This window comes from Mus musculus, chromosome Y, assembly GCF_000001635.26.
Source record: "Mus musculus strain C57BL/6J chromosome Y, GRCm38.p6 C57BL/6J".
Taxonomy (NCBI): Eukaryota; Metazoa; Chordata; class Mammalia; order Rodentia; family Muridae; genus Mus; species Mus musculus.
The window spans coordinates 897,566-912,981 of NC_000087.7; the positions used below are offsets into that span (position 1 = coordinate 897,566).

Genomic DNA, 15,416 nt, shown 5'->3' on the forward strand with positions numbered 1-15,416 from the left:
GATATCTTTAAAAGAAAAAAGATCCGGCTAAGTATTTATCTAAGCAGTCGGTTTTTTTTTCTTTTTTAAATACAGTTTAATGAAGAAGATAAATTAGTTTGTGTCTGTTTTCCTTTGGTCGTTTCGTTTCTGTAGCTTCAACTTTTACCTATGTGTGAAACGACTTCCAGATTTATAAATAACGCTTGAAAAATAAGTCAGCGGAGCGACACATCTCGTGTCACATTGTGATCTAAAAATGGTGGAACCGAACGAGGAGGTGAATATTTGTAAGAATGTGGAATTAAGCAAACTCTGAAATTTAGAAGAAAATAAAGTTCCTGGGTGCCACGCAGTGAGTAGGCAATTCCATTCGCCCTTTAATATCGAATCACTTTTTATAACCGCGTTTTGAGCGAACATGAAGCCAGGATCTGACGACTTTCTACCGCCGCCTGAGTGCCCTGTGTTTGAGCCCAGTTGGGCGGAATTCCGCGATCCTCTTGGCTATATAGCTAAAATCAGACCCATTGCGGAGAAATCAGGCATTTGCAAGATACGCCCACCTGCGGTAAGCCTCTGAAATGAGATGATGATGATGATGATGATGATGATGATGATGATCCCTTAACAAGGCCTTAGATTTATGTAGGCGTTTTGAATCTTTTTACCTACTCCTTTCATACTGTAGAAAAGTCCTCCAGCCATCCAGATTCCTTGTGGTTAGAACTTGAAATGCTTCTGCAGATGTGCAGTTAATACATTTTCAGTTAATGGGTTGTCTGTACCATGTTTCAACTAAGAAAAATTCAGTATACTAGCAGTCTCATTTATAACTGGAAAAATATATTATACAAGTTTATATTGTTATATTTATTGGTCACTTTCTCAGTTTCAAGTAAAATGAAAAGGGTGTGGGATCCTTGCTTCAGGTTAAATATCTGTTGATTGGCAGGACATGCATTCACATAGTTTTACCATGAACTACTACTAATTGGCTTCTAGGATTGGCAACCTCCTTTTGCTGTAGAAGTTGATAACTTCAGATTTACTCCTCGAATTCAGAGGCTAAATGAACTGGAGGTAAGAAATGTGCTTTTATATAACAATTGGAATTCTAATCTTTGCTGTTACAACAATGACTTGTATTTAGTTTCTGATATCAAACATTGTTTATTGCAACCCCACATATCATTTCTTAAAAATATTAATTTATGACAGTGCCTTCTTTAAAACACAATATAGGTTTATAAAATTCCAGAACATGAAGGTTTCAACATTCCATTATATGATAGACTAAGGTTAAAGCTACAAAGAAAGTAAAGATAGGATAACCTTTGCCTAAAAATAAAAAAATAAGTTATACAAGAGGTATAATTAAAGTTCCATACTCCGTTTTTCTTATTTCTTTTTTAAGGTTACTTACATCCTTCTAGTCTCCTCTATTGCTTCCTCATACCCACTCTGAAGTGGCTGCCTTTTACTTTTCTAGTTTATTCCTTCCTGCACCTAGGTCTTAAGAGATTATTGTGGAAGAGGGAGTAGTGATATTGAAAGAGCAGAGGAAATGAAAGTTTGCTTTGAGGTTGAGAAGTCTTATCAACATGGGAGTGGAAACATGATCTAAACAGGAATGACACCAATAGTATGGTACTATTAAAAGTAGAAAACTAAGGAGGCCTCACCTTAGACAAATAACTACAGGGCACTAAGGAAGACTAAAAGTGGGAGAAATAGTGCCTCACAAGGAGTAGCATACCAGTTTGTTTAAGGGGGCAATGATGCTATTATAATTTTAAAATATTTTTTAAAAAAGCAAGGAAAGATAAGTACAAAGTGGGGGCAAAAAGTAGTTCTAATTTATTGACCGTTTTCTTTCCCAGGCCCAGACCAGAGTAAAACTGAACTATTTGGATCAGATTGCAAAGTTCTGGGAAATTCAAGGTTCTTCCTTAAAGATACCTAATGTGGAGAGGAAGATCTTGGACCTTTACAGCCTTAATAAGGTAAGATTAGTTAACATTTGAGAAAAAATAAGCCATAACTATAAAACATACTTCCATTTATATTTGCTTAGAAAGGAGTACAATATAACCTGGCAACAACCCTGATATGAGTTATACAGTGGTTAAGGAAGTGATATTTGAAGGACATGCTATGTTTCCTGCATTAAGGGTCACTGGAGGGTTCAGATGTTTCCAGTGTGTTCACTGTTTACGTATATATTTTCTTGTCCATTTAGATTGTGATGGAGGAAGGTGGATATGAAGCAATCTGCAAGGACCGTCGGTGGGCCCGTGTTGCCCAACGCCTTAATTACCCATCAGGGAAAAACATTGGTTCCCTGCTTCGGTCCCACTACGAACGGATCATTTACCCTTATGAAATATTTCAGTCTGGAGCTAATCTTGTGGTGAGGGTCATAACTGACTTGGAGCTTGATACAAGATTTGATTTCTTTCGTTTTTACTTTTTTCTTTGTAATTGGCATTTATTTTGAATTGTTAGAAAATTAAAATTTGTTATATTTTAAATTTTTAGGAATAGGCCTTTGGAAACTTGCTTATAAAAAGCTTTATTGTTCAGTCTATGGTCAGTAAACTTTAGTGAGTTCCTTTCTGTCATGGGAAGTTATTATTATGAACCAAATCACATCCTAGAAAAAGAAGTGCAATTACATCAGGTTGTTATCTGAAAAGTAGATAATTATTTTCTGAAATTATTAAGCTTCCTTATTTTAGAAACTTCATATTTTAGGTGTTCAAAATGAGTAAGCTGGTATTACTTTTGTTTAGCTGAACTTAATTATTTTAAATATTATGTATATGTATACACATGAATATTTCATTGCTGAACTTAAACGCATTGTTTATACATATATATGAGTTTATATGTTCATAAATATATTTTTATATTTTTTTCTCTCCATATCAGCAATGTAACACAGATCCATTTGACAGTGAAGAAAGAGACAAGGAATACAAACCTCATAGCATTCCTCTTAGACAGTCTGTTCAGCCATCAAAATTCAGTTGCTACAGTAGACGAGGAAAAAGGCTACAGCCTGAGGTAAACTATTTTTCTAATAACTTATTTTATTTTTCTAATAAACTATTTTTCTATATTTCCTTCTAATAAGCTGCCAGTGTTAGTTTAGAAATTGAGTTTGGGTGAAAATCCATTTTCAGAAGATATTTTAAACAATCAAGAAAAGGGAAAAAAATTTGACATGAATATCTAAGTTGAAACCAATGGGAAATGATTATTTTCACTTAGGATTTATAGTATTTTTATTTCTATTTGTTCTTTATGTATTCAAAGTGAATATTCTTATAGCTCTAAATTAATTTTTATGAATTTTATTTTTTATAAGATACATAATGATTTTTCAAAAAAAACCAAAAAATACCCAAAATTATAAAACTTTTTCAGTGTTGAAATATGAAAATGTTATATCTAGAATACTTAATAGTTGGATTAGATATTATAAAACTATATTGCTTATACTCACTACTACTCACTCTGTAGACCAGGCTGGCCTCAAACTCAGAAATCTGCCTGCCTCTGCCTCCCAAGTGCTGGGATTAAAGGCCTGTTCCTGGCTAATTTTACATTTATTAAAATTTAAAAATTATCTCTGGCACACTGAACTAAACCTTTCCAAAGCTGACCAATTCTTAATGTACAAGAAGCAAGGTTTCATGACTGTGTTAATGTGCCAATCCGACCACTGGGAGCCTTGCCTGGTTACAAAAGATAGCTGGTTTAGTCTCACTCTCCCACATTTCTAGAAGTCTTCATTGGAATCACCTGCATAGAGTACAAGAACTCATAGATCAGTACCTAGCCCAGTTATTATCAAAGAGGAGTCATCTAGCAACAGATGAGAGCAGATGCAGAGTCCCACCACCAAAAATTAGGGGGAGCCACAGGAATCCTTTGGAAGAGGGGGAAGGAAGTTTTGTAGGAGCCAGAGGGGTCAAGCACACCAGGAGAACAAGGCCCACAGAATAAACTAAGCAGGGTTCAAAAGGACAGCACTAGGTTTCCACATCACTTTACGGATATTCCAAATCTCAGTCTTCTCTCAATGTATTCTATCCCTACATGCTCCCCATGCTGGCCTAATATCTTTTGCTCCCTACCCACTTGCCCCCATTCCACCTGAAAATCTATTTCCTATTTCCAGAGAGATCCATGTGCCCCCTCTTGAGCCTTCCTTGTTACTTAGGCTCTCTGTGTCTATAAATTGTAGCATGACTATCTTTTATTTAACAGCTAATGTCTGCTTATACGTGAGGACATGCATGGTTTGTCTTTCTGGGACTGACTTACTTCACTCAGGATGATTTTTTTTTTCCTAGTTCCATTCATTTGCCTGCAAACTTCATGTTTGTTTGTTTGCTTTGTTTTGTCTTTTTGTTTTTGTTTAACAACTGAGTTTAACAACTGCATTGTGTAAAGGTATCACATTTACACATACATTTAAGGTATCTTTGTCCATTCTTTAGTTGAGAGACATTTAGGTTGTTTTCAGTCTCTGACTATTACAAATAAAGCAGCTATAAATATAGGTGAACAAATGTCTTTGTGGTAGGATGGAGCATTTTTCCAGTACATGCCCAAGAGTGGTATAGCTGGATCTTGAGGTAGGTTGATTACCAACTTTCTGAGAAACCACCATACTTTTCTCCACAGTGTGTACAAGTTTGCACTCCCACCAGCAATGGAGGAGTGTTCCCCTTGCTCCACATCCTTGCATGCATGAGCTATCTCTTGTTTTTTAAATCATAGCCATTCTGATAGGTGTATGATAGAATCCTAAAGTCATTTTGATCTGCATTTCCCTGATAAGTAAGGATGTTGAACATCTCTTTAGGTGTTTCTCAGCCATTTGACGTTCCTGGGTTGAGAATTCTGTTTAGATCTGTACTTTCTCTCTCTCTCTCTCTCTCTCTTTTTAAATATTTTTTTATTACGTATTTTCCTCAATTACATTTCCAATGCTATTCCAAAAGTCCCCTATACCCTCCCCCACTCCCCTACTCACCCATTCCCACTTTTTGGCCATGGCGTTCCCCTGTACTGGGGCATATAAAGTTTGCGTGTCCAATGGGCCTTTCTTTCCAGTGATGGCCGACTAGGCCATGTTTTGATACATAGGCAGCTAGAGTCGAGCTCCGGGGTACTGGTTAGTTCATAATGTTGTTGCACCTACAGGGTTGCATATCTCTTTAGCTCCTTGGGTACTTTCTCTAGCTCCTCCATTGGGGACCCTGTGATCCATCCAATAGCTGACTGTGAGCATCCACTTATGTGTTTGCTAGGCCCTGGCATAGTCTCACAAGAGACAGCTATATCAGCTTTCAGCAAACTCTTGCTAGTGTATGCAATGGTGTCATCGTTTGGAGGCTAATTATGGGATGGATCCCTGGATATGGCAGTCTCTAGATGGTCCATCCTTTTGTCTCAGCTCCAAACTTTGTCTCTGTAACTCCTTCCATGGGTGATTGTTTCTAATTTTAAGAAGGGGCAAAGTGTCCACACTTTGGTCTTCGTTCTTCTTCAGTTTCATGTGTTTTGCAAATTTTATCTTATATCTCGGGTATACTAAGTTTCCTGGCTAATATCCACTTGTCAGTGAGTACATATCATTTGAGTTCTTTTGTGATTGTGTTACCTCACTCTTTTTTAAGTGGATTATTTCATGTGTTGATGTCTAATTTCTTGAGTTCTTAATATATTTTGGATATCAGCCAATAATGTGGAGTCACACTATTTGTCAGATGTGGAGTTGGTAAAACTCTTTTCCTATTCTGCAGACTGCTGTTTTGTCCTATTGAGGGTATGCTTGGCCTTATAAAAGTTTTTAGCTTCATGAGGTCCCATTTCTTGGTTGTTGATCTTAGTGCCTGAGCTGTTGGTGTTCTTCTGTTCAGGAAATTGTCTCCTGTGCCAATGTGTTCAAGGTTAGCTCCCATTTTTTCTTCTAACAGGTTTAGTGTATCTGGTTTTATGTCTGTGTCTTTGGATCACTTGGATTTGTGTTTTGTGCAGGGTGGTAGCTATGGATCTTTTTGCATTCTACATGCTGATATCCACTTAGACCAGCACCATTTGTTGAAGATGCATCCGTTTTTCAAGTGTGTAATTCTGCTTCTTTATTAAAAATCAGGTGTCCATAGTGTGTAGGTTTATCTCTGAGTCTTTAATTCTATTCCGTAGATCAACCTGTCTTTTTGTTTTGTTTTGTTTTGTTTTGTTTTGTTTTGTTTTGTTTTGTTTTAATAGCAATCCCACGAGGTTTTTTTATTACTCTATCTCTATAGTAGAGCTTGACATCAAGGATGGTGATACCTCCAGAAGTTCTTATTACAGGGTTGTTTTAGCTGTCCTAGCTTTTTTGTTTTCTCATTTGAAGTTGAATATTATCCTTGCAAGATCTATAAAGGATTGTAGTGGAGTTTTTTTTTTTTGATGGCTAATGCGTTGAATCTGTAGACTCTGTTTGGTAAGATGGCCATTTTCACTGTGTTAATCCTACTGATTGATGAATGTGGGAGACCTTTCCATCTTCTGATCTCTTCTTCAATTTCTTTGAAGTTTTGGTCATTTCACATTGCTTGGTTAGAGTTACACCAGGATATTTTGTATCTTTGTGTCTGTTGTGAAAAGTTTGTTTTCTTGTTGTGTCCATGTCTTCCCATCACCACCCCTGCATGGTAATTGACTTATTTTTTAATCTAATAATTATCTAGTCACTTCACTAATAGTGTTTATCAGCTGTGTGAGTTTCCTGGTCAATTTTTTGGTGTTGCTTATATATACTATCATATTCTGCAAATATGTTTGAATTATCTTATTCTAATTTGTATCTCTTTGATCTCCATTAATTGTTTTATTGATCTTATTAGAACTTCAAGTATTATTTTGAGTAAATAGGAAGAAAGTAATCAACCTTATGTTGTTCTGATGTGGAATTGGCATAATTTCTCTCCATTTAATTTGATGTTGGCTTACTGTATATGCTTTAATTGTGTTTATTTATGTGTCTTGTATTACTGATCTAATATTTTTATCCTAAATGTGTGTTGGAAATTGTCAAAGGTTTTTTTTTTAATGTCTAATAAGATGATCATGTGGTTTTTGGAGGTTTTTTTCTTTCAATTTGTTTATATGGTTGATCACAGATATTGATTTTTATATATTGAACTATCCCTGCATCTCTGTGATAAAGCTGTCTAGATTATGATGTGATTTAGGATTTGGTTTGTGAATATTTTATTGAATATTTTTGCATATGTGTTCATTTTTTTATGTCTTGGGTAATTTTGTGTACTACTGCTCCCCTGAAGATACCAGTTGTTAATTTCAGGATAGTGGTCTTAGGCTCTGGTGTTTGTGTGTGTGTGTGTGTGTGTGAAATAATCAATATCGTGCCATCTGTATAAATGTATTTTAAGTTCTATCCCTAATATGAATATTAACCTCTCTGTAATGAATAGCTGACAAGAGGTGTTTTTCCTATTCTCTGGGTTGACTTTTTCCTGTGGAATACTTACTTAATTTTACTGAAAGTTTTTAGTTTATTTTCATTCTTATTGTCAATTTTCACTTTGCCATATGGTGCTTCTGAGATCTTTTAAAGAAAACAGCAGCTTGCTGAGGCAGTGGTGGCGAATGCCTTTAATCCCAGCACTTGGGAGGCAAAGACAGGTGGAAACTCTTTTGAATTTAATTTTTCTTAATTTCGAATAAAACTTAGGTCTTTGTCTTTGGTAAAATACTATTTGGTCTTTGAGATTATATTTGTACAAGATGAGAAACTGATATACATCTTGTATGTTTTGAGTACACTTCAGTGTCTTTAATATTTTGTTGAAAATCATTTGTTATGTTTGTTCATTTGTTATGTTTGTCCATGTTTTGGGGCTTCTGCTTATTTCATTGCTTTTTTTGTTGTTGATTATTTATTTATTTATTTATTTATTTATTTATTTATTTACTTACTTACTTACTTACTAATTTAAATTTTAAAATTTAGTTGTTTTTTTGTTTTGGTTTGGTTTTTTTGGTTTTTCGAGACAGGGTTTCTCTGTATAGTCCTGGCTGATCCTGGAACTCACTCTGTAGACCAGGCTGGCCTCGAACTCAGAAATCCACCTGCCTCTGCCTCCCGAGTGCTGGGAGTAAAGGCGTGTGCCACCACGCCCGGCTAAATTTAGTTTTAAGATATGGTAAGCATTGATACACTCAGAGATTTGTTCAATTATTATTTTTTTTTTTTACATAAGTTGTTCCTATATACCCTTGATTGTCTTCTACTTTGAAATTGTTTTACCATGCAGTTCATAGGCTCACTTATAGACATTATTGGAATGCTTAACTTCCATTTTTTTTTCTGGTTTTTATTAGTATTTTCCTTACTAAGGTCTGTATCTTGGAATTAGTCATTCTGATATCTTAAATTTTATCTCTCAGCTCAAAATACCTGATTATTAGTGATTTTCTTTGCTTCCATGTATATTTTGAAAGATTGTTTTTCTAGTTCTCTGAAAAATGTCTTTGGAATTTTTATTAAAGTTTTATTGTGTGAATATTTTAAGAATACTAATTCTGTAGTGTTTCATGATTTTTATTTTAGAAATATTTTATTTGTTTAAGTTTCTTTTTAGATATTTTTGTCCTCATGGCTATGGACTTGTTTCATGTTTTCTTGCTTTAAAATTTACTATTAGCAGCCGGGCAGTGGTGGCACTTGCCTTTAATCCCAGCACTTGGGAGGCAGAGGCAGGCAGATTTCTGGGTTCTAGGCTAGCCTGGTCTACAGAGTGTGTTCCAGGACAGCCAGGGCTACACAGAGAATCCCTGTTACCTAAAACAAAAACAAACAAACAAACAAAACCAACAACAACAAAAATTACTATTAGTAAATTAAAAAACCTTTCATCTAAATCTTGTTACTTGACTAAATTAATTTTTAATAGTCTACATAGAATTGTTAGTTTTTTTTTTTCTGTACATTCATATCCTTGTGAGCAGGGTAATTTGAGTTCTTGATATGCCTTTACTCTGTCTCTCTTGCCTTGTTACATAGTGACATGAAGAAGTGAATGTCATTGAGAAGAGAGTTTAATATTATTATTAGTCTTTCCCAAATGAGAAGCATGGTATATCACAGGAATTTTTATGGTTTCTCCAGGAATAGTAAAGATGAGACACTGAATGTTTTAGTGATTAATGCCAGGTCTTACTTAGGTTTCCATTGCTGTGAAAAGACAACATGACTAAAGTAACTTTTTGTTTTTAAAGATTTATTTATTATATGTAAGTACACTGTAGCTGTCTTCTGACACTCCAGAAGAGGAAGTCAGATCTCATTACAGATGATTGTGAGCCACTATGTGGTTGCTGGAATTTGAACTCAGGACCTTAGGAAGAGTCAGTGCTCTTAACCGCTGAGCCATCTCGCCAGTCCCCTAAAGTAACTTTTATAAAGGCCAACATTTAATTGGGGCTGGCTTACAGGTTCAGAGGTTCAGTCCATTATCATCAAGGTGGGAACATGGCAGCATACAGACAGGCATGGTCCTAGAGAAGCTGAGAGTTCTACAACGTTCATCCAAAGGAGACCAGGAACAGGCTGTCTCCTTTATAGCTAAGAGAAGAATCTCAAAAGCCCACTCCCACAGTGATACACTTTCTTTAATAAGGCCACACTACTCCAACACAGCCTGGGCCAAGCATATTCAAACCACCACAGCTAGAATCTGCCCCTAGTTTTCTGATATTTAGCCCATCAATGAACTTAAGAGAAATGTGAGATTTGTAAGTTAAGTCAGGATCATGGGAGAGCTAAAGAACATTATAAAATATAAGAAAAAATATATATGAAAGAATTAGGGAGCTGGAGAGATGGTTCAGTGGTTAGAAGCACTACTCTTCCAGAGGTCCTGAGTTCAGTTCCCAGCAACCACATGGTGGCTCACAACCATCTGTAATGGAATCTGATGCCCTCTCCTGGTGTGTCTGAAGACAGCTTCAGAATACTTATATAAAATAAATCTTAAAAAAAAAAAAATAAAACAAAAGGAGTTACCATAAATTTTGGAATTAGACATGATATTATAGTGAAAGTATAGTAGATTCAATTTTTTTCCTGAAGAAAGCAGACTGTTAAGGTAAATATACCTAGATACTACCAAATAGGGCATCTGACTTTCAATAATTACTATCGAAATACAAAGAAAAAACAAGGTTATTTTTATGTTGTTTTTTTTCCTTATTTTAGCCACTTTATTTTTGTTTGCTGATTTTTTATTACATATTTACTTCATTTGCATTTCAAATGTTGTCCCCTCCCTCTTCTCCCTGCTCACCAACCCACCCACACCCACTTCCTGGCCCTGGCATTCCTGGGGCATACACTGGAACCTTCACAGGACCAAGGGCCTCTCCTCTCATTGATGACTGACTAGGCCATCCTCTGCTGCATATGCAGCTGGAGCCATGAGTCCCACCATGTGTGCTCTTTGGTTGGTGATTTAGTCTCTGGGAGATATAGGCGTGCTGGTTAGTTCATATTGTTGTTCTTCCTATGGGGCTGCAAACCCCTTCAGCTCCTTAGGTCCTTTCTCTAGCTCCTTCATTGGGAATTTATGTTTTATTTTATGGGATAAAATTTACACATCTTAAGTGAATCTAAACTTATTTTGAACTGATTTACACCTGACTACGCAGTGGAAAGAACTACAATAATAATAATTTTAAAATAGTTCAGTATTTACTAAAAGATATACACTACAAATTCTAGGTTATAATTAATTCTATTAGCATATTAATCACATGTTAATAACATATTAATATATGCTACATAGCATATATAAGTGTGTATTAGCATATTGATCATATGTTAATAGTATATACTGGTAACATGGTATATTAATAAGGCTATAATAGGGTTATGATTACAGCTGCCTTAGATGCCTGAGCTAATAATTGTTTGCATGAATTACAAAGTAAATTCAGAGATAATTGGGGTGATTTACTAATACCTGCCTCAAAAAAATGACAAGTATAAGAAGAGTTGGAGATACATAGTTCAGTGATAGATACTTCATTATTAGTTATTGATTAATATTATATTTCAGAGGGTTTTGTTTAAAAATTTTGCCTACCTTTTTTTTTAAGATTTATTTATTTATATGTAAGTACACTGTAGTTGTCTTCAGACACATCAGAAGAGAGCATTGGATCTCATAACAGATGGTTGTGAGCCACCATGTGGTTGCTGTGAATTGAACTCAGGACCTCTGGAAGAGTAGTCAGTGCTCCCCCCCACCCCGAGACAGGGTTTCTCTGTGTATCCTTGGCTGTCCTGGAACTCACTTTGTAGACCAGGCTGGCCTTGAATTCAGAAATCCACCTGCCTCTGTCTCCCAAGTGCTGGGATTAAAGGTGTGCGCCACCACACCTGGCGTAGTCAGTGCTCTTGACTGCCAAGACATGTCATCTATTTTTGTTTTTTTGTTTTTCAATTGGTATTTAAGATTTCTTTTTTCTTTTATTAATTACTTTACATCAGATCACAGCTTTCCCTCCATCCTCCCCTCCTAGTCCCTCCATCTCACCTTTCCTCCTCCTACTATTCTCCCCCTTTATCCTCAGAGAAGGGAGACCTCTCATGTATATCAAACTTTCTTGGAGTATCAAGTTGCAGTAGGAGTAGGCAGATCTCTTATCGAGGACAAATGAGGCAGCTCAGTTAGAGGAAAGGGATCCAGGCAACAGAGTTAGAGACAATCCCTTCTCCAGTTGTTAGGGGGTCCCACATGAAGACCAAGATGCACATCTGGTATGTAAGTATACAACTGCTACGTAAGTGTAGAGGACACCTAGCAGGTCTTACTTTTCTGAAGTCTTTGATGATACAGGGGAGAGGAATTACGTTTTTAATGGTACATGCTCCTTGGAATAAAATTATTTTGTCCTATTATTTATTTAGTCTGTTTATGTAAAGGAGCTTCTTTGCATTTATTGCATTCTAATATGTAGATTTATATTTAATCTTTTAAAAATGTTTTTTTAGATTTTAAAGTTTTATCCATATGAGTATATTCTCTCTATCTATGTTTGTGTATTATATGTAAGTCTCCTGCTCTTAGTGGTGCGAAGAGGTCACTGGATCCCCTGAAACTGGAGTTAGGTGTAGGCCATTATGTGAGGTCTATGAACTGAGCACTGTCCTTTGCAAAAACAGTGAGAGCATGTAACCAGTGAGCCAGTTTTTTATCCCCCTTCTCCAATCTTAAAAACAATATTTAATTATCTTTTTCACAACAAGAAAAAATGGGAATATGAACTTTATATGTTTCATATACTTAAATGTAAAGTGCATTCTGATATTTGTTTTCTTCTTTTCTCTATATAATCTCCCTTCTACTTGTGTTACCTACCACTTGTTCCTATAAGTCTTTTTCAATTCATTTTGAGACCCGCAGTATTTAACCAGTACTGTGTGACTGTCAGATTGGAGCTATCCTTTAAAGCCTGCTGTCCTCTTCAGCAGTACATGGAATTGTTGGTAGTGATGGTTGTTATATTATTAGAAGCATTTGGGAATTCTATATGTGCATGTAATATGTTTTCATCAAATCTTACTTTAACTCTATTCCCATAAATCCCCTTCCACTTCCCCTTTCAGGTTTATGTGTTCATTTTTAAACTCACTGCATGCACTTAGTGCTTGCTAGTTACTATATGGGTGAAGATTCATGTACGAAATGGATAGCTTATCTGGGGCTGCATTGACTTTTCTAAGGTATTCTGCTAATAATAATTCTAGACATTCTCTATAAATTATTATGTCCTTTTATTTACTGTCTCCTTTGAATTTTTTAATAGCCAGAACCCACAGAAGAAGACATTGAGAAAAACCCAGAGCTAAAGAAACTACAGATATATGGGGCAGGCCCCAAGATGATAGGCTTGGGCCTCAAGGCTAAGGAGAAAACTCTGAGAAAGAAAGATAGCAAACAACCAGGTGAAATTTAAATACTAATCAGTGGTATAGTAAAAAACCATAAGATGTTTGTTAATTGTGATGTAAAAAGTCTGTTTCACTTACTTTTGATCCTCCTAGATAAAGAAGAAGTGACATGCCCTGCAACTATTGTAGTGAAGGGGGAAGCCAGTGAGTTTGGAAAGGTGACATCAGCATTTTCAGACAAGAACTTAAATCACAGTTTTGAACCTTGTATGAAGATGACTATGCAGCTACGGAACAATCACAGCAGTACCCAGTTTGTAAGGATTTACCAGTGATTTTGTGATAATGTTTTTAACTATCGATATTAGGTGCACCTAAAATTACTTTAAGTTTTAATTCATTATTTTTTGTATAGTTTTACTGCTTTTATTTTATATGCTATATATTTTATTAAAATTTATTTAGTCTCATGTAGCCCAGTCTGGACTGTAACATGTTACATAGCAAAGATGATCTGATTTAACCTTTCCAATATTGTGATTACAGCTGTGGATTTTGAGGCATAGACCTGTTTTCATTTTTATGGAACCATAACCTTTATAGTTTAATGAGCTATACTGTTCCCTTTCCTCTGAGATATAATAATATTTCAGAGCTATGATTCTGTAGTATAATTTGAGAAGGGTGTGATTTGTTAGGAGTCTTAAGATTTCCTTAGTTTGAATTTTTTTTCTATAAAGAATATCACTGGGATTTTCATGAAGATTACATTTAATATGTAGACTACTTTTAGTAGTACAGCCATTTAAATAATACAGATACTTCTTTAACCTAGAAGATCTATCTTAATATGTCTACCAAGAATTTTCTGTCTCTTTAATGTTTTCAGTGTAAGAGTTTCTCTTCTTTCCCACCTTAATTGGGTTTATTTTAAGGCCTTTTTTAGAAGATGTAAATTGAATATATTTTTCTATGTTCATCCTTCAAATATTCACTAATGGTGTATAAAAAAGCTGTTAGGTTTCTTTTTTTTTTTTTGAAATACAGAACACAACAATGTTTTATAGTACTTGCATAGTTCTGAATTTTACAGGAAGTGTTGTTCAGTTTTTTCTCAGTATAATATTCAAAACTTTTACATCTATGTTTATAAGGAGAATAACCTACAGTTTCATTGTAGTTGTATGTTTTTAGTCAGTTTTACTGTCAAGATAATTCAGGATTTATAGCATTCATTCATTTTTTTAATGCAATAGTTTGAAAAGTATTGCTGTTACATGCTTCTTAGCAATAAATGTGTCCTTTTTTCTGTTTGTTTGTTTGTTTGTTTGTGCTTGTTTGTTTGTTTCGAGATAGGGTTTCTCTGTGTAACCCTGGCTGTCCTGGAACTCACTTTGTAGACCAGGCTGGCCTCGAACTCAGAAATCCACCTGCCTCTGCTTCCCAAGTGCTGGGATTAAAGGAGTGCGCCACCACTGCCCAGCTTTTAGTATATGTGTTGCCAAAGCGAGCACTTGTTTTTTGTTTTTTATTTTTTTGTTTTTTTGCAAGTTCTTACCCTGTTTAAATTTCTTTGATTCTTTTAATGACCCATAGTTTATCTGAAAGTATATTAGCCTCCATGTATTTATGTAGTTTTACTTGCCTTTTTAAACTTGGGAGGGGAGGTTGTTTTGTTTTATTTTGTATGAGTGTTAGTTATGCCTGCATGCATGTCTGCACCCCATGTGGTGGTTTGGTATTCAAGTCAGAAGAGATCAGAAGAGAGCATTGAATCTCTTACAACTGGGCATAGAGATGATTGTGAACTGCCGTGTGAATCTGTGGGATAAGTTTCTTTTCTGATTTTTTTTTTTTTGCTTGTTTTTTTTGCTTGTTTTGGTTTTTTTTTTTTTTTTTGCTTGTTTATTTAAAAGACCTACTGGAAGATGAGAATTGACTACTAAAGTTCTACATGATTATTGTCCCAGACAGAATCACTTATGCCTTTAACAGTGTTTCTTTTGTAAAGTTGGGAACCTCACCATTTAGTACAAAAATATGAACAAATTATATTTTCTTGATGAGTCTTTACCTGTATAGTGGCTGTTTTTATCTTCTTTTGCAAGCTTTGTTTAAAGTCTTCTTTATTAGATATAAAAGTAGGTAAGCCTTTTCAAGTAACAAATTAAAACACAACACTATAAAAGGTACAAAATTATCAGTAATAATAAAATAAGAGCTAAAAGAAAATAAATAGCATAAAACCAAATGCTATGTCTTCTATCATTTAATACTTCTTCCAACTTGTGGTGAGTTGAGGCAGAAGTTTTTAGTCCTTTGCCTCAAATTGAAACCATTTCTGACTTTTGTTTGATGGTATTTTCCCTGTGCAGAACTTTATGTCATTATTTTTAAGAGGGTGCAAGATGTATGGTGCTAGACTGACTGGGATGGGTAGGACTGATGG

The 15,416-nt window shown here is 35.2% G+C and overlaps 1 protein-coding gene across 6 annotated transcripts in view; it reads left to right on the top strand.

The window, feature by feature from the left end:
* Kdm5d (lysine (K)-specific demethylase 5D) overlaps window positions 1–15,416 on the top strand; it is a 46,248-nt gene continuing 30,832 nt past the window's right edge. The window contains exons 1-7 of one of the 6 annotated variants that reach the window (XR_003953250.1): window positions 1–550; window positions 985–1,062; window positions 1,863–1,985; window positions 2,222–2,392; window positions 2,914–3,048; window positions 12,883–13,021; window positions 13,121–13,284. Coding sequence is in view for 4 of the 6 variants with exons in the window: in XM_017318684.2 (XP_017174173.1) it covers window positions 401–550; window positions 985–1,062; window positions 1,863–1,985; window positions 2,222–2,392; window positions 2,914–3,048; window positions 12,883–13,021; window positions 13,121–13,284 (960 nt within the window). In the remaining 2 variants the exon portion in view is untranslated. Of the gene's footprint in view, window positions 551–984; window positions 1,063–1,862; window positions 1,986–2,221; window positions 2,393–2,913; window positions 3,049–12,882; window positions 13,022–13,091; window positions 13,285–15,416 lie in introns of all 6 variants that reach the window. The other 5 variants (XM_017318684.2, XM_030251562.1, NM_011419.3 and 2 more) reach the window with 5 other exon arrangements.